The sequence below is a fragment of the Thermobia domestica genome, chromosome 8, assembly GCF_964235325.1.
Source record: "Thermobia domestica chromosome 8, izTheDome1.hap1.1, whole genome shotgun sequence".
Lineage (NCBI taxonomy): Eukaryota > Metazoa > Arthropoda > Insecta > Zygentoma > Lepismatidae > Thermobia > Thermobia domestica.
Window position 1 is genome coordinate 119043953 of NC_137461.1, and position 22077 is coordinate 119066029.

At 35.5% G+C, this 22077-nt stretch overlaps 1 protein-coding gene across 1 annotated transcript in view; it reads left to right on the forward strand.

The window, feature by feature from the left end:
* The first annotated feature begins 804 nt into the window (after nt 1-804).
* The window catches only part of LOC145693166 (uncharacterized), a 118282-nt gene continuing 97009 nt past the window's right edge, over nt 805-22077 (forward strand). Inside the window, exon 1 of the mRNA XM_081768921.1 lies at nt 805-3101. Coding sequence (XP_081625047.1) covers nt 1265-3100 — 1836 coding nt within the window. The 5' untranslated portion in view covers nt 805-1264 and the 3' untranslated portion in view covers nt 3101. The remainder of the gene's footprint in view (nt 3102-22077) is intronic.

Sequence of the window (22077 nt, forward strand, 5' to 3'; positions counted from 1 at the left end):
ATCTTGAGGAAGCTTCTAAACTTTGGGGGCTCACTCATCTATATTTACGCGGGACGTTATCTCCGCCACTGGATAAAAAATAAATGTTTACAAATGTAAAGAGTAATTAACAGTTTTATCTTGCCAAAATAGAATATATACACAATCGAGCAATTGCAAAGCAAGAGTAATACCAGAACTAATTTCTCTACCGCCACTGCTTTTAAGTATCGAACATTTTTTTCTCCTTGTAAACCTTGACATTTTCATTATCCGAACATGCCTTTTAACTCTACAAGTATAATAGCTTCTTTTATCCTCGCTATCTGATCGAAGTTAGAAGCAGATGAAGATAAGACAAAAAAGAAAAAAATGTTTAAAAAGAAGTTAAAAATTAACGGGAAGTTTCTACATCACAAAAGTATGTCCAATGAGATGTTGATGATACGGGATGACGTCACTATTATTTCACTTGAGTTGAGGTGGACCGCACACAGTTTCATAGCTGAACACAGAAACAAGAGATCTCATACAATTACTAATAACAATAACAATGCTACAATGTTAGCAAAACTCAGGAAAGTGTCAAGTTCCTTTCTTTCTAAACCATGCAATAGGTAGGTCTCTTGTCCCATTTCGGTTTGACTGTAGATGGAATGTGTCCAGAAGCCGGTCATTGCCACCGTTCAGTTCTATGTACGTGTCCGCGGTTTCTATTGGCTTGGCAGGCTAGCAATCTCATGCTCGTATTGGTAGAATGACTTTTGTAAGCTTACTATAGCCTGCGGAAGAAAATTTCCCCCTGGTTTGTCCCTCCCTCTAGTGGCTTACACATACATACATACATACATACACATACACATATTCATACACACGTACTGAAGAAATAGAGAAGCTATTGCTGAGGAATATACAGGAGCACAACATTAACGAGTGCGCATGCGCAAAGGTATCTCTTCAGGTGTTCTCAGGTGTAGCGGTGCGGTGCTGTTGAGTTTGTTAGAGGCCATCAAGTGAGCAGGTTGGGAGGTGCAGTGTTTTGTGTGTGGCGTCGAGGATTTTTTTCTTTCTTGTTTTTCGAATATGCAAAAATTTTCGTGATTTATTTTTTTGTTCTGCTTGACAGACAGTGCTTTTTTTTTCTAGTGCAATGGAAGTGCTTTGATTGACACCTAGACTTGGAGGCCCTGTGCGTCTTTTTTTGGTGTTGTGGCAGTGGTGTTTTTTTGTTATTATACAGTGTTGACGGTAACTTCGGATAAAAGTGGCAAATAAAAAGAAAAATATGGCGACGCGAGGTGAACCAGATTCAACTCCAATATGCCGGTGTCGTGTGTTATATTTGGGGTCTGCAGTACCTCATGTGACAAAAGATGGTTTACAAGGTATTCAAGAACCTCTAAAAGAATTATATCCGGAACAAGGGGCAATCGGAGCCAAAGGGATCGATTCGTGGTTGAGCGTTTGGAGTAACGGGATGCTCCTGGAGAATGTCGATGAAAATCATAAAAAGGTGACCAGGTTCTTCCCAATTGAAACTTTACACTATTGTGCTGCAGTTCGATATGTTCTTGTACCAGGACATGGTGGCGAAAAAACACCCCGATTTTTGCCTTTAGATTCCCCGTTTGCCCGTAACCCTAATATTAATCATCCTCCTCTTTTTGCCAGCATCCTTCGAAGGACCACTGGCATCAAGGTTTTGGAATGCCACGCGTTCATCTGTAAACGAGAAATGGCAGCCAACGCATTGGTGAGATGCTGTTTTCATGCATATGCCGATTCTTCTTATGCAAGACACATGGAGGGCAGCGTATACGGAACTCTCAAGTCGAACAAAGGAGGTCAGTCTGTAATTAGCGAACCCGTGACCAGCATTGAAAAAGTAGAAGGATGGAGAATGTCTCCCGGAACATCTGCAACCCCCAATGGTCAGCCACATCAACATGAATTGGTCCAAAATGGTACACTCAATTCTGTGGATAATGGCGCTGCTGATGAAATCTCTATCTATAACGGTGACGAGAACCACAAAGTGTGGGCTGGCTCCACTAGTCCTGAAAAGGATGGTATATATGGAGAATACGGCAGCACCCTTCGAAGCGTTAGATCATCAACGGTTGGCACTTCGAGATCAAATCGACCAAGACAAATTATGATGCCATCAAAGCCCCCTCCACCCCCAGAAGATGAAGAAGAGAAAAAGAAGGGAAAGGATAAATCTAAAAAGAAAAACAAAGATAGAAGTGCCAAGGAGGAATATTATCCAATGCCTGTTAATGGAACTTTAATGAGGCCCATGAGCGCCATGAATGGGAGGCCTGCAAGCTCTTTGAGCGGAACCCTTATAAAAGGCGGTGTCATGCCCAATGGCACAATTCTTCGACCCTCGTCTCAGATGAACGGCTATGGTCCTCCTTTGGTTCTTGTACCCCCTCCTCACCCTCAAGGTCGACCCATGAGACGAATGGTTGCTGGCACATACGCCCATCGTCCCAGAGCCATGGTTCCTCGCTCGATACCATCACCATTCCTCATGCCAGCTCCTCCAGGACCCCCAATGGCCCCTCCTGCAATGCCGCCACCTCCAGCCATTGTTGCAGCAATGCCTGTACCGTCCAAAAAGGGCAAACATCCTCAACATCCCCCGCAACCCATTGCTATAGAAGAACCCATTTATATGCCTTCAGCAAGACCTCTAAGCCCAGTAGCATCATATCAACCTGGTCACTTCCCACACGAAGCCTACCTTATGCAGCAATACGCCACTACAGATAACAAATACATGAAAAAGAAGAAAAAATCGACTGGCAGCAAAAAAGGAGATGAATCTCCCCTGGAATCGCCATTTAACACAGGGATTTACCGCAAGAAAGGTCACCTCAACGAGCGAGCTTTTTCTTATTCTATTCGACAAGAACACAGATCCCGTTCGTACGGTTCTCTGGCCAATTTAAAATTTGCGAACGGTGATTCGGCTGTAGGCATGAAAGAAGATATCAAAAAGGAGAGAGAAATTATCCAAATGATGCAGGACCTAGAGCTTTCGGGAGACGAATTAGAAAGGTCTGAGGTTCCAGCTGCTATTTATGAAAATCGGCGACCAGCGAGCAGAAGATAAGGTGAGTTGAAATTAGCTCTCATGTTCTGGTTTTATGTAATTGATTATTGTCTGAAACGTTGGTACATAAACATAAAAATACTGGGAAATGATATTTGAATTGCTATTAATATTATATTTTATACTTTTTTTTATTTAGCTATTTTAAGATCTATTTGTTTCGGCTTCTCAATTTAAAGAGCTTTCAATTGCTAGCATTGATTCCGCTTACCTGATTGAATAACACGTGTATAAACTCACTTAAATCTTTACCTATTATAGTAGAGCATGCGATTTCAACACTAAGCATTACAGGTAATTTCTAATCTTTAAAGAAAACACTTAATATATTTTACGAAAATTGGAAAATCCTTATGAAGTTACCCTGAATGTTTTTCTTAAATTTGATATGAATTCGCCCTCTTATGTATGACCGACTTGAATCCTATGCAATAGATCCCGTTGAGAAGCTCAAAGAAAGTAAAGAATTAAAATTAAAGTTTTCTAAAAACTGAGATTTTTGAAAGGGAAGTTAGCATTTAACTTTAAAAAATAACAAAACAGGTGAATTCACCCCATGCTCTTAGTAAAAAAAAATTCAGTTTTACGTCATATGAGCGTGTCCTCTAGGCTGAAAGAGATGGATGACTAGTAAAATAATTGGTGGAATGATAATGTGGGAGAAAATGAAAGAACCCTGAGAAAATCCACTGATACGATGTTATCCACCACAAATTCACATGACCTGGGATCGAACCAGATACTCTTCTCACCAAAGATGATGTCTCTGCCCTTACTCCACCGCACTCTTATATTCTTACTGGTTTCAAACTTTAGCATTAGTTTTTCTTTTTCTTTTTTTATACGTATTTTGTATCTCGTAAAGTCACATATTGCTTATGAAACTTATCGTGGAACATATGTTTAAGATGAGTGGAATGAATTAATCTCTTTATTTCTTGACCAATTCCAATGCTAAGAAATTGAAATGATTGAAAGACCATAGAAGAGATTCGCAAGATTTAATCAAAATCTTGGAAATTATATATTATCTTGGAAATTATTATTACATTATCTTGGAAATTATTGGGATTGAATTTACACCTTATTCTAGATTAATTTCATCCCGACACAATCAACAGATTTGAGCATTCTTAAAGGTTATCGTGTCAAATTGTAGAAGCTAGCAACAATGGCGCTGTAAAGCATTTGTTTACGATGTAACCGTGCGGTATAATGAAAATTATTATAAGAGATATACCATTTTGTGTCACCACCCTAGTATTTCTCGTGTCTAGATAATGTGTAGGATATTATTCACTTAAAGTCCTTGGCTCTAGGAAATAATCAGAAATAGCTCCTTGAGTTATTATAAGTAGTGCTATGCCTCGTTAAAAATTTTAATGGTTTCCGTTTTATATACAGTATTGTTCAAACAGTTGCGGTAATTCGCCTCTTTAATAAACCTAACCATTCTGTACACCCATAAGCAGAATGAATTCAAACAAATGTGAATCTTCATTGAAGACAAAATTCTAAATTACGTTTTATACAGTTGTAACCATAATACTTTTTGAAGAAAGATGGGTGGCCGGGATATTTAAACAAGATTGTGTACGGTTGCTTAAGTGTTTTGTGATTAAAATATCGTACTTAGGATTTTTTGAAAAAGAATATATATTTTTTTTTTTTGGAAAATAATGTTTAAGGTACTAATTTTTGTATCATATGCAACCCCATACACACAAAGCTTTGTTTGGTTGTCTAACTTCTAGGATGAGATAGTTAAAAGTAGTTTTTCGTTCATAGACTAGGAATGCAATGGATATACCCGATTGCAATGAAATGAGCTGAGCGAGCTTAAACTACGTAATCAGGAAGCGTTTTTCGGTGATTATTCCTCGATGGTACATCGGATTTTTGATTTCGACCTATGTTGTCACTCAGCACGACATACTCTATCAGCGTGCTAAGTTTGGTTGAGATCGGCCAAACGGTCTAGGAGTAAGCGTTTTTCGGTGATTATTCCTCGATGGTACATCGGATTTTTGATTTTGACCTATGTTGTCACTCAGCACGACATACTCTATCAGCGTGCTAAGTTTGGTTGAGATCGGCCAAACGGTCTAGGAGGAGTTCGCGGACAACCAAACGGCTAACCCGAGTATAAGAGCTTCGCTTCGCTCAGCTCAATTATCCGGTAGGTTTTTAATTTCGGAGTTTAAGCAAGAGTAATGTTGGAGTTTAAGTCTCTTTTTAGCCTAGCTTTACGTCTGATCCGAACCACACATGCCCTCATCAGGAATCGAAGTCTTTCTCGCTCCGAATGTGCGTATAGTAACGATGTAGCCGCGGCAGAGTTGTATGTCTTTACTAGCGTAGGCTATGTAACATTTTGACCTATTGTTTCTAATGTAGAATCCAAACCACATGTTCTTCTACTAGAAATTGAACCGGGCTATCCCAAACGAAAGGCAAGGAGATTCATTTGTAACTGAACAGATGGTATAGCCGTCTTTAAAGTGGGAAACCTAAATTCTTCTCAGAAATGATCTCCTTGTATTTAATATCACATATTACATTTTAAATTCACATTTCATTTAGGTTTGCTGCTGGAAAAGGTTGTTGATCTTGCAAAGAGACAAAAGAAAGACGACTATACTGATTGTTCACCTAAGAAGGAATTCCAGTACCTTCGTACTTCCTCCAAAATTTGTACTAATTGTTCTATGTAATGTAATTGTTCTCAGTAATGACAAATAGCATCCATTTTCATTTATTTTATTTTATTTACTGTTCATTTTTGTACACCCAAAAGAAAGAAATAATCCACCGCCCACAAAAAATGATACTGAGCTCCTACAGTGAAGTACATGTCAAATACATAGAGGCTACTTCACTTGATAATTTCTGCCCCCCCCCCCCTTATTTTTTAAGACAATCAGTTTGTATCTGCTTGTATCTCCCGCCACAATTTTGTCCTTTCAATCAAAACAGAATGCATTCTTTGTTATGACAGCTATTGAAATAAAATGTTATTCATGCTAAACCCTCCTCCATAGTTTGCGTTCATAAAAGCATCATTATAGCATAAAGACTGCTATTTGCCAATTTTAATGAAAAATTATATCTCCACCCAAAAAATCTCATCTTCATCTAATTCAGTTTTATTAATTTCCACAAGTTATCCATTTCTATACTGTTCACTAGTTACAATCTTCTTCTTCTGTTTTTTGCTATTTGTTATCCTATCACCATACATCCTGTCACATCTCCAAAAGCACAATTTCATTTCTAAACATTGCTTCAACAAGTTTCCATTCTTCATTTGTAATTACCTCCAATATACTTCATTTCTAAACAATTTGGAATTATTTTCGATTATATCCACGTAGATTTGTTTTCCTTTCTTTTATCTCTCTTTTTCTTCTTTTCCAATACACAGATTTTCAATCTCTTTTGTTCTCTTCAATCGCTTTTCTGTTCTAAACACTTTACAATGCTTCGTATGGAACGTATGATTTTTTTTTTTTTTTTTAACTCTTTATGCAGAGACCGACAGATACAAGTTCTGTGTTGTCCATGTGATGAAAATATTATTGAAGTAGTTCATATAGTAAAGTTTTAAACCTTGAACTGAGCCCTGCAACAATTCGAATCTCAATCTTAGCGGTTTCGAATACCCGGGACATCATTATTTTTAATCCATTAATTTAAATAGGGCATATAATATAAATCAAGTATTAAATCAATTAGCACCCTAACTGCTTCACGACGCTGGGTCTACATCAAAAGTTCTTTGTTCCAGTGGAAATTGAAGCCAGAATCACAACACCAAAGTTACGTGCTAACTATTAGGCTATATATGGAGACTAATTAGAACTAAATAAACAGCGTAAAATAAATGTTAAGCAAGAGATCAAATTGGATAGAACTTATTTTGTTAGTTACAATAAATATACTGCTCAATCAACCTGATTATTTTTAATTCTTAAAATTGAAACAATATGTTTTTCATTTGATTAAAATAAAATATTTAACGGTATTGAATACCTGCGCCATCTTTATTTTTAGCCCATTAATTTATATGGGGAATTATTTTATTGTTTTTCTTTTTGAAACGAACAGAAATTTTGATGATTTTTATTTTACTGATTTCCTCTTCAAATCTAGATAAATGTCCCCTACTTTTCAAAACGAATTTGCATTATACGAATAAATTTAAAATCATTTACATTAAATTAAATTTGATTGTTAAATATTTTTAAAAATGTGACGAAATAAATGAATTTCCATAAAGTAAAGGATATTTAAATAGATTTGAAAAATAAATCAGTAAAATCAAATCATCAAAAATTTCTGTTCATTTTAAAAAGAGGAACTAAAATAATTTTCCGTATACTGTATGTAAGGCTGAAAATAAAGATGGCTCAGATACGCAACACTTTTACGTATTTTATTTTAATCAAATGAAAAATATGTTGTTCCCATTTTAAGAATTAAAGAAAATCAGGTTGATTGAATGTTCTATTTATTGTAAGTATTAAAATAAGTTCTATCCAATTTGATCTCTTGCTTAACATTTGTTTTACATAGTTTGTTTAGTTTTAAGTAGGATTTACGATTTAGGATTTAGATGTCTGGGCTTTCGGCATTTGTGGCCATATTAGCCCGTCCCGTATGAGGTATGACGTTTCTCAACGAGCACACTAAGCGAGGAAAGGGAAGAAAGAAAGGATTAGGGAAGGAAGGAAGCGGTCTGGAAGCTACAGTATATGTTAGTACCATCCCGGCGTTTGCCTGGTGTGAATGCGGAAAATCGAGGAAAACCTCATTCAGGACGGCTGGCTTGGAAAAGCCTTTTACACTTTTACGACCGAGTGCCCTCACCGGGAATCGAACATGGGACCGCTCGCACCGAATGCGAGAGTGTCAACGACTACACTACGCTGGATTAGTATCTTTGGTGTTGTGGTTCTGTCTTCGATTTCCAGTTGAACACAGAAATTTTGGTATTGACCCAGCGTCGTGAAGCAGTTAGGGTGCTAATTGATTTAATACTTGATTTAGAAGGCCGCGGTGGCTCAGTGGTAGAGCGTTCACCTCTGGTACGTGGGGTCCCTGGTTCGATTCCAGCTCTCGCCAAGTGAACTTTGTGGTGGACAAACACTGTGTGCGTGGGTTTCCTCGGGGCTCCCTCGTTTCCTCCCACTTCCTTCATTATTTCATCATCATCGTCTCCTTTAGCCTAGCCGGCATACTCGTGGGACGTGAAACTCAAAGATTTCATTTCATTTCATTTTTTATACTTGATTTATCTTATAAAATGGCGTGTGTTGAAACCTTACGAGATGACTACACACTTTCCACTTGAACATTCATAGCCATCTGTCGGCCATAGCCCTTCATAGGCTCTAGCACAAGAGGATTTATTGTAATTTAGTTAATTCTCATATTAAGCCATTAACTCGCAAGTTATTTCCTATTTGAAAATCTGTAACAGATAAAATTCAAATTTACAATTTCAGTTGTTATTATATAGGCCTCTTCCTTGATGTGCCGTTTGTGTTGAAACAAAAGCAAAGATAAAAATTTAAAAAGTTTTGTTCCCTCATGCTCCAAGCAAAGGGTTGATGACAGAGAAACATTGCCACCAGAAGAAAAAAAAAAACATCACAAGGTGCTTTGATGACGTGATTCACGACATTTCCTTTCTTTTCATCATATTCATTCTTGGTCGACTGTGAAGTTTTTACCTTCCAAAATAACCATTGTCTTCTTCCATGTTCAAAGCAATGTTGCCAGATACTTGTGCCGTCTGGCCGACCTTGAAATGAGAATTTTGGTGCACCCTCAAGCGTTACAATCTGAAAAAAAGAAGAAGAAAACTTCTTAGTTCTTATTCCGCTGGTTGCTTCTTCATACGTTAGTTGAAGTCTTTTCTACACATTCTACTGTATCAACTGACAGTCTCTGAAACGTGTTTTACTTTGTTGTCTTTTCTTTGAAAAACAAAACGAAATCGTTTAGCAAGTAAACTTTTTCCTTCTATCAGAAGACAACTCATCTCATGGTACCATGGAAATGTAGGCTAAGTTCTTTTGTATGCCCTCCTTTTCAGATAGCCTTTTTTGTCACCCTCTAACCTGTAACATGGTGAAGCACTTTGTTGGCCATTAAACACGCGAGAATTGTTAAAAAAGAAGTGCACTTCTTGCACATTCTGCGATACCATAGAAAAGTAGCGTTTCCAGAAACTGTGATATACCGGTTGTTCTCTAACCAAAAAAATTTGGGTCAAGAAAGGCAAAATTAAGTCATATACTTGTAGAATTTTTAAAGTAAGTAGAGGTTTACTTTTCAATACAGTTCCATACTATTAAGAAAATACCATGTATTAGTACCTTTATATTGTTTCTATTAGCTCATACTGTTTAAAAATGGCTGTACAGGATTTTCTAAAGATATTGCTGGTCACATCGCAACAGAAAATTTTCAAACTAACCCAATTTAAAGCAAAATAAAGAACAATATCCAAATTTAGATATCACAGTGGTACTAACCCTGGGAGCCAAGGGACTCTGCCCCCGTCCCTTCCAAAGTTTACTTATCCTTCCTCGGATCTGGACATCTTTACTTAGATCATTGCTTGAATATTTGACTACGAAACATAGATACCTGGACCAGCCCCCTCAAATTTATGCAGAAATCGGCACTGTTGTAGTATAGTACTAACAAAGTGTTATGAAACAAAATAGTCAGTCATCGAAATCAGTAGCGTACACAGGAATTTATTTCGGGGAGGGGTAAACTCAATGTGAGGGTATTTTATATTAAAATTCCTAAAATTACCCCTAAAATTAGGCTAAATTTACAAAAAAAATCGAAATTTCGGTGGGGGTCCGGACCCCCAAGACCCACCCGTTGCGTACGTCCCTGATCGAAATAGGATTTATCGATAAACACTTTCTCAACTAATTACTTATAATATCATGTGTCCTTGAATATTACCAAGTTACGTTTACAAGACATAAGATCACCCGGGGTTAAAAAACTTCTTAGTGCTCCTATTATACCAGATCACTTAAAATGTAATAATTACAAGAAATATCAAATAAATCTGCAATAAAGTCATGCAAAAATTATGAAATTCTGTACAAAGTATCCCATGGCGTGTCTAAGAAAGATGTAATTTCATTTTAAATTCAAATTATTTGCTAAGTTGGATAACCTATCCTGTGACATAAATAATCTTTAGTGTGAAGGATTGAAGTACGCCGAATAATCTTTCCCTTGATGCTACAGATATAGATAGATTTAGCAATATCTAATGAGCAGGTACAAATTCTGACGTCATTGAAGTAAAATACCTCAATGTACCTTCTAGTGTAAAGTTCTGATTTTTTACTGTTCTCTGGCTCTTCGATATACACAGTTGTGCTATTCAGCCGGTTCACATCGCTTCGTTAGAACCGATTGTTAAAATATTTCGAGTTCGCCGAACCCTTTGTTATACCGAGACATAAACACACACATACACATAACCTAGTCAAGAGCGAAAGAAAGAAGCCAAATAAATTTGTGAAAACACCTCTGTACTTTTCCCGCTCGCTTGCATTGTTGTGAAAGCAACCAACTTTGACTTGTTTCAATTCAATGGGCAAGATAGAAATTTGAATTCCCTGGTTTTGCCCAGAATATTGGGATTTGTGAGTGTACTGAATGTAATACATATCTATAATGTCTATTGCGTGTGCTATCTACTTGATTTAGAATGTCTCTGATATCTTCATTATTTCCAGAGCTATGCGGCTTCGAAGCAATGTGTACGAAATAGAGTGGTCTTTTGATCGATATCTCGAACAATTGCTTGTCATGGCCCTTTTCAAAATATGGTCCTTTCCTGATGTGACACCCTTTATATATATATATATATATATATATATATATATATATATATATATATATATATATATATATATACAGAACCGGTTGAAAAATTAGAAAAGCATCACTGGATATACAGGTATCACTCATGTCATTAAACGCCTCTACTTCGTCTGAGTTACCTGTATAAAATTACGCTAACACATTGCAATTAGTAATTAATTTTGGATAATTGATCCTGTTTCATCAACATTTGTGTACGCCTCAAACTCACATACAAAGACAAATCATTTTCTAAACTCCCTTATGCGTTAAAAAGTTGTTGAAATGTTGTCTGGAACGTTATCCAAAATTTCCAACAGGAAGTATCGCACTATTTGTCGTTTGTGTTCATTATCATCATTTGCAATTCCACTGATAATAGTGTAATTAGTGCTGTTAAAGTTTGCAACACCACATTGGCCTCAGTTCCCAAAAACGTAGACAAACATCAAAAAATTATTTTAATCTTTCTAGAAGTTAGTATATAGAGGGTTTTAAAACTTATTTTGAAAAAATGAAATCTTTAAGTTTTACGTCCCACGATTATGCTGCCTAGGCTAAAGGAGACGGTGATGATGGGAAATGAAGGAAATGGTGGAATGAAGAAAGTGGGAGGAAACGGGGAACCCCGAGAAAATCCAAGCACCCGGTGTTTGTCCACCACAAAGCACACTTGACACAACCTGGGATCGAACCAAGAACCCCATGCACCAGAGGTGAATTCTCTATTACTGAGCCACCACCCTTCTTATTTTGAATTTGATATTATTTTTTAAAAAATTAAACACAAAAACAAAATGGTGGGTCTAATATGTCGGACTTACAATGAAAAATAATTTGATTGCAATAAAAATTGGTATTAATGTGTATCCGAGTTCGCCAATTTCTAATTTCATATTATTGCTTGAAAATACAAAATGGGGGATCCAATATAGGGTCTTAATATTAAAAATAATTCAATTTCAAGAATAACGTAATTATAGGATTTCCAAGATCACTGGGTTTGAACTTTAAATAAATGAATGACAAAATTTTGCACCAGCCAAATAGAAAGCCTGCAATACACGCCTAAAGGCATATTTATTATCACCACAGAAAAATTAGAATAAAAGAAAACAGGGCAATGAAGGGTAGCTACTCTTTGTTTTACATTAATTAAGAACTATTTAGTAAGTCCCCCAAAAAATGTTTGAGAGTAGGATCTCGTAGCACTTTCGAGTTCTACATATTTTAACTTTTGCGATTTAAACTGAAAATAATTTTAGAGAAACGATATTTTAAATGTTATACTAATTTAGTAATAATCAGCTTTTACCGCATTTTACTTTCATAACCGAAGTTTAGGTTCAGTCATCGTTGTTTGAAAAAAGTTAAAATAACTACAAATGGAAGGAAATGCAACGCACTTGAAAATTACTTGCTTGAGTTTTAAGTGAGATCCCTACGTGACGAGGTTGATATTAAGATTGAAATAGGTTTTGACAGCCAGATACGTGCATTTGGCTCTCGAAAACAGTTGTTTCTGACAGTAAAGATACTAACTTAAACTACTTAGGGTCTTAAAAGTTTTTAAATTGAAACTTGGACATAGGAGTTTTTGGTCACATGTTTGACAATCGGGACCACTGTGCACTTTAATGATCTGAATGAAGTTAATTGCTTCTGTTTGCTTTTCTCGGGCTCTGTTTAATGGAAGAAAGAATTTCTGGTCAGAGAAAGAGATGAGTTATAAATTCAAATGAACTTGATGGGATTGATATTTATTGCATTATTTTTGGCTAGTAGCAGTTGTTTCAGGTGGTGTATGTCTCAATTTTTCTTGTAGAGCAATCACTTCATTCAACTGAGTTCATATGTGTTTCACTGCTTCTGTTTACTGGATTCATTTGATGTCATAATCTCTCTTTTTTTTTATCGCAATTTTATTTTATCGCAATTTTTCTTTTTTTATCGCAAAAAATATTTCGTCAATGTGTGGAAAGCAAAAGAGGAGAGCAAACAAACGTTTCACAGGCCCTGCCCTTGAAAAAAAAAAGTTATTGCCAGTACATTTTCGAAAATATTTAATATGTCTGACACCATAGCTTTGGATTTGAATTTCAGTCGTAAATACTGTAAAACTTTAATTTCAAACTATTACGTGTTCACAATACGTTAATGTAAGACAATATTTTCCCACTGTCTTTTATACTGTCTCTTATAAGGGCAATAGCGCCAGTAGTTTCCCCTTGCGTCTAAATTATTTAAAAGAAAAAGCTAGCAAAAATGCTAAAAACAAATATAGGTATATTAATAAATCTAAGATGAAAAGCGAATTCAGGGCTTCTCGGTTAAATCATAGACAAACGTCCTTGGAGATCATATATACATATAACCCTATCTTTCCCCATCCCCCCGAAAAGAGAAATTTCTTTCATCACGCTTAAATACTGCAGACATGGTCTTAGTTTACAGCGCTTACCATTTGAGCTAAGTATTGCGTACTATGTTGACTAACTCTGTGGCTTAAGGACGGGGACTGATAGCTTGATTTTGTAATCTAGCTCTCTTGTAGGCAAGATAGTCTGGTGGGGAACGGTCTATACTTGAGTATTAATCTTGCATGAATGTCTGTGCACCCGTAAATTGCACCAGGTTCAAACCCCGGTGATAGTTCGAAGCTCACATTAATAACTACATAGTAGGTCCCGTCCTTCATAATCTCGGTATTATATAAGAACGCAAAGCACAAGAACTCAAACTCTGAGTTCTTTTGTGGCTATATGATTACCGTACACATCTTTGGTGCGGGAGACTTGGGTTCAATTCTCGATGGGTGCTTATGTGGTTCGGACCCCATGTTAAGCTATAGGTTCACGTTTCATATAGCCTCGCTGCTGAAAGGTATGCAAATTTTCAACTCAACCATTCAAAGTCAAACTTTGTGGCTTACTTGATAAGACAGTACTTTGACAGTTGATCCTATTCTTTACTACTTCATATCTTTTGATTATTTTATTTCTTTTCTGAATACAATAAGACAATAGTAATTGAGTTATAAATTAGCTATAGACAGGAAACAAGATACACGATAAATTTTGTTGTTCTATCCACAACATTTATTCAAACTTCTTAGACCTAACATCAGTTGTTATATTGCAACTGTATAGTCCGTGGACTTGGATCAACACAGTGCACGTGCGCTTTCATGACCCAAGACACTCTTATCATCAGGGGCGCGCGTAGGATTTTTTCCAAGGTGAGGCAAATACTGATTTCAAGGGGCAAAATACCGATTCCTAGAAAATTGACAGACAAGCATAGTCGCGAATACACTGCCATTTCGATGCAAGCGCACGCATAATACCTCTTATAAAACAACAGTTATTTACGCAGATATCCTTCTTAATTACAGTAAATCAATTATAGTGCATGTTAAATACTACAATATATAAGAGCAAATTAGTATATTTTAGGATGTATTTCAAACAACTGAACGTCTTTCGAAAATCCGAGGAGAAGGCAATTTCCTCCCTTGTACCTCTCTGCAGGTGCCTATACTTATTATCACTTAATTATTTTCGTCAATTGATGTCCTGCTCCCCAATAGAAGTAGATTAAGCTCGGACTTCACGTTCAACTGTAAGTTCATGTCTCATATAAGATACGTAACGTCGGCGTTACAGAGGATTAATTTTCAAACAAACAAATTAAACGTTTTTCCATGTTTAAGAACAAAGTTAGTGAATAAAAAGTTACAAAAATAAATGCTATTGAATATTAGCATGAATCCGATACATGTTAAAGAATGGGAGGGAGGGAGAAATGCATTATTAATCATTGTACGTATTCGCAATTTCGTCGTCAGAACTAAAACAAGGTCTACTCTTTGTGAACTTCATTTTTTTTTTTTCTAAAGTAGTACAAGAACCAATTTGTCAGGCGCATTTGGTTTTTATCTTCTCGTTGCATTAACACAATCTTGAGTACAATGCTGATGGACTCTTTACAGGAAAGAGAATTACCGTTTTCTTACTTTTTTTTTTTTTTTTTTTTTTTTTGGCTAGACATCCAATACTTAGCATAATTTAGCAAAGATGCGATCTGTAGTCGTTTCGACGCCATTTCGAATGATATGTAGGTCTTTTCTGCAACTAATATTATTTATGGTCCTAAGTAGCTATTTGTATATGTAAAATGCAGAAACTTGAGAAAAGTAACAGAAAGTTTATAATATGCATTACCGTTTTGGTTCTTCTATTTTCAGCTACTAAACAGGATAATTTCTCTTCAATGGAAGCTAAATTGTTTGTGTGAAAACTATTTTATTTTGTGTTGTTTGACATAGTTCTCATTCTATATTAAGAACATTATAAGAAGTACTTGTCGTAGAACTGTTCAGTTCTAGTGTCCTACATGTCACACGAAAAATTTTCTAGACTATTAGAAGAAGGTCAGTAAATATAGTAATTAGGTTTACATTGTTGTATTCTGCAATACTATCCGTTATTCGTAGTGTAAAGGTCAAACTTTTCCGTCTTCACTGTATAAATGGATTTCTGTTTTCAAATTTTAGATCGCAGTTTTCACTGCTGGTACAAGACAGCAGGCCAGCTAACTGTGCTAACTTAGATTCATTGCATACCAAAGAAGAATTCGTAACTTCAGTGTAAATATTTCTCTAGAATAGAGTCCTGAGCTTTTAAATCACTTACGTACTGTTAGCGTACTTCAAAAAGGAGAATCCTACTATAAAAATAAGTCTGTACAGTTAAACCTGATAATAAATAATCTGTAACTTCTCAGATGAAACCTCTGGTAGCTGAAATTACAATCAAAGTAGTATCTATCTCCATTCACACAATTGTGTGATTTTCTGATGGCCTGGATCATACTCAAATTATAGCAAAGCGAAGAAATTGCCAACAAAATTGGTCCTTCAGCCATTAATAGAGCCGGTCATATATAGGACATACTGAAGGTATGTGTTTCCTTTAATATTTCGACGTCCTAAAATTCCTGTCAAATAGCATATGGATACGATTTAAAGATTTAATCTGTATTGCAATTGCTTAACTATACTTGTCTGCTCCAATGTGGAAGTCTCTGTACACCTATGTCCATAACAGAAATTTATCTTAATCAATCAACGAAAACAGCAGAAATATAATAATCAGTTAAACCTAAGTTATGGGTATATGGAGAGGATAGGAGGTTTGTTGTACTGCAGGGTCAATGAATTTACACTGTATTTTGTATGATGTGAGAAGAACATTATCATATGACAGACAATTGAGGGCAGGTTATTGGGCTCTATCTACATTGAGGACCTGATTCTTATAAAAAGAGATATAATAGATAGATCCAATTTACTATCACAGTTTAATGAGTAGAATCGTTGTTGTGAACAGTGTCCTCAACTTTTGCTAATATCCAGCATTGCTATGATAATTTAGGTTATTGTGTCAATAGTTTCTGTCACATACGAATATCCAGTGGCGGCTCGTGGAATTAAATGTAGGGTGGGCCAAGTCTCAAGACAAATACTTTATGGTTACTACTACTACTACTACTATTGTTGCTACTGCTACTACTACTATTGTTGCTACTGCTACTACTACTAATGTATTATTATTGTTATTATTAAGCGAATTGCTTAAAAACTCGAAATTGCAGTCAGAAAAACTTATCACACTAACACGTTAAGTATAATCATAGGGCAACAACACTATGTCCACCAGTTTTGGCAAATCAGAAAATGTATCTTTTAAGTCATTGTCGAGCAGATATAGTAATAAATCACTTTTGTTACTAATTGCGCAAAGAATATCATTGCTCTATGCGGCCGGTAGTTCGGATTTGAGCTTTTATTTGTTCAGCATTGGTCGGGAAGGAATGTTTAAAAGTGAAAAAGTTCACCTATTGGAAACGCGCATAATACTTTCTAACACGCGTACTTTATTCATTTTCGCACAACCACACGAAAATAAGGGGGAAAATAGCACAAAAGACACTAATAAGATGCACGTCTAAACCGAGAGATGGACACACGGTTGATTTTGGATCCCTTCAGCAGGAGTAACACAAGAGAGCAAGGTAAAGGGACAGAATAACTGAAAGTGCGGAATCAAAAACCTCTACAGACAAAGCGAATTTGGCAACAAGCAAGTTTCAAACCTTTTCGTCGGAAGGGGTCGAGTGGAATCATCGTGAGGGCCTACGATTCTTGACCCATGCCACCGACATTCAAGCTGGGTTTTGACGTTGTTCGCCACACGAGTCAATGTGAGATGATACTAAGTCCACACAGAAACAAATGAAATGAAATGATATCTTTTGAGTTTTACGTCCCGCGGTTATGCCGGTTAGGCTAAAGGAGACGGTGATGATGAGTAATGAATGAAATGGTGGAATGAAGAAAGTGGGAGGAAACGGGAGAACCCCGAGAAAACCCACGCACGCGGTGTTTGTCCGCCGCAAAGTTCACTTCGCGTGGGCTGGGATCGAACCCGGGACCCCTAGCACCAGAGGTGAACGCTCTACCACTGAGCCAAACAGTTCAGGCCCTTTCTGCCCTTATTTTGTACTGACCGCGTGAATAGCGTGTCCATAAGCGTAAGTAGTTCATGGAAAAACTGATTTGAAGGAGTCAGAACTACTGTTTTTGGTTCAGAGAGAAATTACAGCAACAATACTAGCAGGATAACTTAAGATACATACATCTTTTTATGTCAATACAAAACGATGGGAGGGCCGGACCCATCGGGCCCCTTATGACGGGCCGCCTCTGCGAATATCTAAAGAGGTCCTAGGACATCTAGTGAATGAGCTAGGTATGTAGTAGTGTTGTTCAGATATGAAATAATTAATTAATTAATCATGTTATGCTATTCAAAATTTAAAATGAAACACTGCAATTGAACGAATGGACGGTGATAAAATAAGGATAAAATGTTATAATAAATGAACTCTTTTCACCCACCCAATGGTGAAACTAGAATTCAAACTCACTTTATTCATACTTCAGAAGAGGCATCCATTCCACAAAATATCTATTCCTGTTTTTTTTTTTTTTTTTCGTAACTCATCGAAGACCACTGAAAGACTATCATAGTAACCAAGAGCTAAAAATAAATAAATAAAATGAAAAATTACTGTGACATTGATGAAAGTGGTACGTAATGGATAATGTAAAATTCACGTGTCGTCTTTAAAAAACTTAATTTCCCTATCACCTCTTCGTTTTCATTATAGAATACGCTTAGTACTATATGTCTTTGCATTGAGGTCGCAGCCCTTCGTGGTTCGTAACCGAAGCATCATCCTTATAATGGCGAGAAGATTTGCATGTTCCACGAAGTTGAAGCATGTGCATCTTTGGCTTCACGCTCTGCCCAGCTGACTGTGAAGTGTATCCGTGCAGTCTACGTACATTTCTCAACTGAAAGTAAAAGCCATTTACTTCCACGTACTTATTATCATTGTCTATTTGTTTCTGTATAGATAGGTTTTATTTCTTATAATAATTCGCTTCTTTACACGGTATGCGAGTGGGTTTACTGATAACGAGTTGTGCCATTAGGGCATTTGATGCATGAATTAATTAAAAAATATTTTACTCTTCAATTTTATGTTGTAAAAATAATTTCACCAAAAACGTGAACACTCATCCAGAAAAATTCTGATCATTGAGAAACGTAGTTTTGAAATGAAAATTTAACATTACTAGTATTCAGTTTCCCGATTGCGGGGAAAATTAGTCTTAAATTTATTTTAATAGAAAATTCTTATTATAAGTACGCACTTGATTTACTTACTGTTTAGAATGTTGAATCTTAAATTAACGTTTATCAGGTGTGTTCCATATATTCTTCCCTAATTCTTGTTCTGATTAGATTTTTTCCTTCTGAGAATATAGTTGTCCAAATCCCAAATTTGATGTCCCATAACTCTGGAAACGGAGATCTGCACAGGATCATATCTCGCGTATACACTAAGCAAATAAAAATCTACCACCATGCCGACTTGGGTGAAAATTGGATGAGGTTTGCTGATCGAATATGGTATATACTGTCCTTGTGATTTATTTTTAGAAACAGAAAAATCAAGTTTAGGACGAAAGTGGACTTTGCTTGGCATTGGTCTAGTTTGTGTGTGTTGTCAACTGTTTGGAAATTGTACTGGCAAAATGTGTGGCGCGAAAAAATTAAACACCAAATATAAGAGATATTAAGTTACAAATGTGTAGTGTGTACTCATCACTAAATAAGAGCAATTCACCACTTTACCCGTGCAATTTCAAAATAAGTTAATGTTAAACTCGAAAACCCGAATACTTTGGGAAATAGTTAAATTGTGGATGTTAGTAACACGCAATATTAGAACGATAGAAGGGAAGTTGTGAATAAACAGGAAAAAAATGTCTTTCTTCGTCTTGTTTTCTGGCTACTTTCTGTTTTCGCGGCTCCTTAATCTTTATCCTACTCGCCTCCCCTAGAGGTACCCGCCCATATTCGCTGAGTTCCCTAACCCTCTGTAGTAGCCATCTTCTGCCGCTTTTTATGCTTTCTCAGGCATCCACACATCCCAGTGGGCTACAAAGCATATCTAGTAAAAGTTAAAAACGTGTAAAACGACTATTTTTCGTATATTATTTGTACCGGCTACACTGAAGTAAAGATATTTCAGTACATTTAGTGTCGCATTTAACATCAAGAAATATGTCAGAGAACTATATAAAGATTTTTTTAAAATTTTTTTTATTTTTATTTATTTATTTATTTATTTAATTTTTTTTTTAGAGAATAATGTTTCATAAGGACCAAAAGTTGACAACACATAAACAAGATTTGCATGCTTTTATATATGTAAATTGCACTTCATTTGCTGCAAAGTATTTTTAAATATATGATAGGAATATTTGGAATATGTTGAGTTATGTAAAATTACCAGCGATTATCAATATCCCTGTAGGTGACTGTTTTATTTGATTATTTAACTTTCTTTTAAAAAAGTTAAAGTCTAAAATCTGATTTTATAGTAAATTTCTCTTTATTTTCATTGCTTTCTTTTAATAAAAGAGAAATTAATACATGGATATCTTTTAAAAGCATCTAATTAAACAAAGCTTGCGCAAATTATTTTATCAATTAATTGAAAGAAATTTTACGAATATTTTCTTTAGTTAAATTTAATGTAAGATAATAAAACTATTACATGCAATTTATATTTGAATTGATGTTTTCAAATATTTAGCATGATTTTCTAACATCTATTATTGCATGTAAAACGTATTGTTTTATTATTTAATAGAGTCTTACCATGACCAATTAAAAATAAAAGTCCCCAGCTTTTTCTAATCTTTTGTACGGAAAACACCAAACTTAAAACTTTCTACTGTCAAGTCAGTTCCGGCATCATGTTCACATACCTGAAATCCGCGCCATGTTTTGTCACCTCAAACAATGAAATAAATTTATGATTTCTTCCCTATATACTGTATGTGAAAAAAGTCACATGAAAAAAAAAGAAGAAGAAACGACATTCGAATAATACAGAATGAAACGTTTGTTATAAATCGATCATCGTGTTGTTTCATAACTATGAAACATGAGCAATATTTTACATATATATTTGCATTATACTTCACATGTTAAGTAATTTTCTTGTGCAATCAACAATTTATAGCTTAGACATAAAGAAGTAAGTTTCATTTATTAAATTACTTATTTAGAAAGTCTGAAATAATTGCAACGGAAACCGATGTGCCAACACACATGATCTTGTCTATGTCTGACTAACTATGACACCATGAAATTTAATTTTTACTGTAGTATTAGATCACAAACATAATAGGACACTGAAAAATAGGTGAACTTGTGTCTGATTCAGTTTAGTTCAAAGAATGAATACATTTCGTGCATTGGTTGAACTATTTCTAGTTAAAGTTCCTAGTGACACATTATTAAACCGTATAACTAAGTTTCTTTAATTTAACAAGCACATTAAAATTGTGGTAATACTTTTAATATTAATAATAAAACTTAATCCAAACTTATTTTCTTTTTAACTATTTACTACTAGTAATCATCCTCTGTCAGGGATTTAGCTTCAAATTCAGAGTGACTTATATCTATTCCTCTGATACATCACTACCCTTAACTTTTAGTCTGTTGCAGGCCACGGTGGCTCAGTGATAGAGAGTCTACCTCTGGTGTGTGGAGTCCTTGGTTCGATATAAACTCGCACCAAGTGGACTTTGTGGTGGCCAAACACCATATGCGTGAGTTTTCTCGGGGTTCTCCTTTTTCTTCCTACTTTCTTCGTTCCATCATTTCATACATTTCTCACAATTACTGTCTCCTTTAGCCACGACTTAACCGCGGGACATAAAACTGAAAGATTTCATTTCATTTCAGAACTTAAAGATTTAGTCTGTTCCTTACACTTTCTTAGTACCAACTCCTTAACTTCCAGAGAAACTAAATTGATCTCCTTTTGCTCTACTGATATACGGTACTAACCCTCACCTAACTAGATAAATGAACTAGTAAAAAGTGCCAACGCTTGGATAAATTTCTAAGTGCGCTTTTTATTGTAATTTAGGGACCCTAATAAACTACTTTAAAACTTATCCGTTCATAGGGCTATGAGAAAAATGATCTCAAAGTTGGGATCTTTGAAGTACCGCTTACGTCAATAGTAAAAATATTCATGATTCGATACAGTTCTAATTGTGCTTTTTTGCACTAATTTGAGGATACTAAATCGAATGGAATTATTTTTAAACATATCCATTTATTGGGGGGGGGGGTTCATGTGACATAAAGCGATACCTCAAAGACTTCAATTTTGAGGTAATTTTTCTCGTGACACCGCGGACGGATAAATTTAAAAATAGTTTCTTTGAATTCAGCGTCCTCAAATTATTATTATTATTATTATTATTATTATTATTATTATTATTATTATTATTATTATTATTATTATTATTATTATTATTATTATTATTATTATTATTATTATTTAAAGAAAGCACGATTAGAAATTTATCCAAGCGTGGGCACTTTATATATTAGTGCCGTGATCGG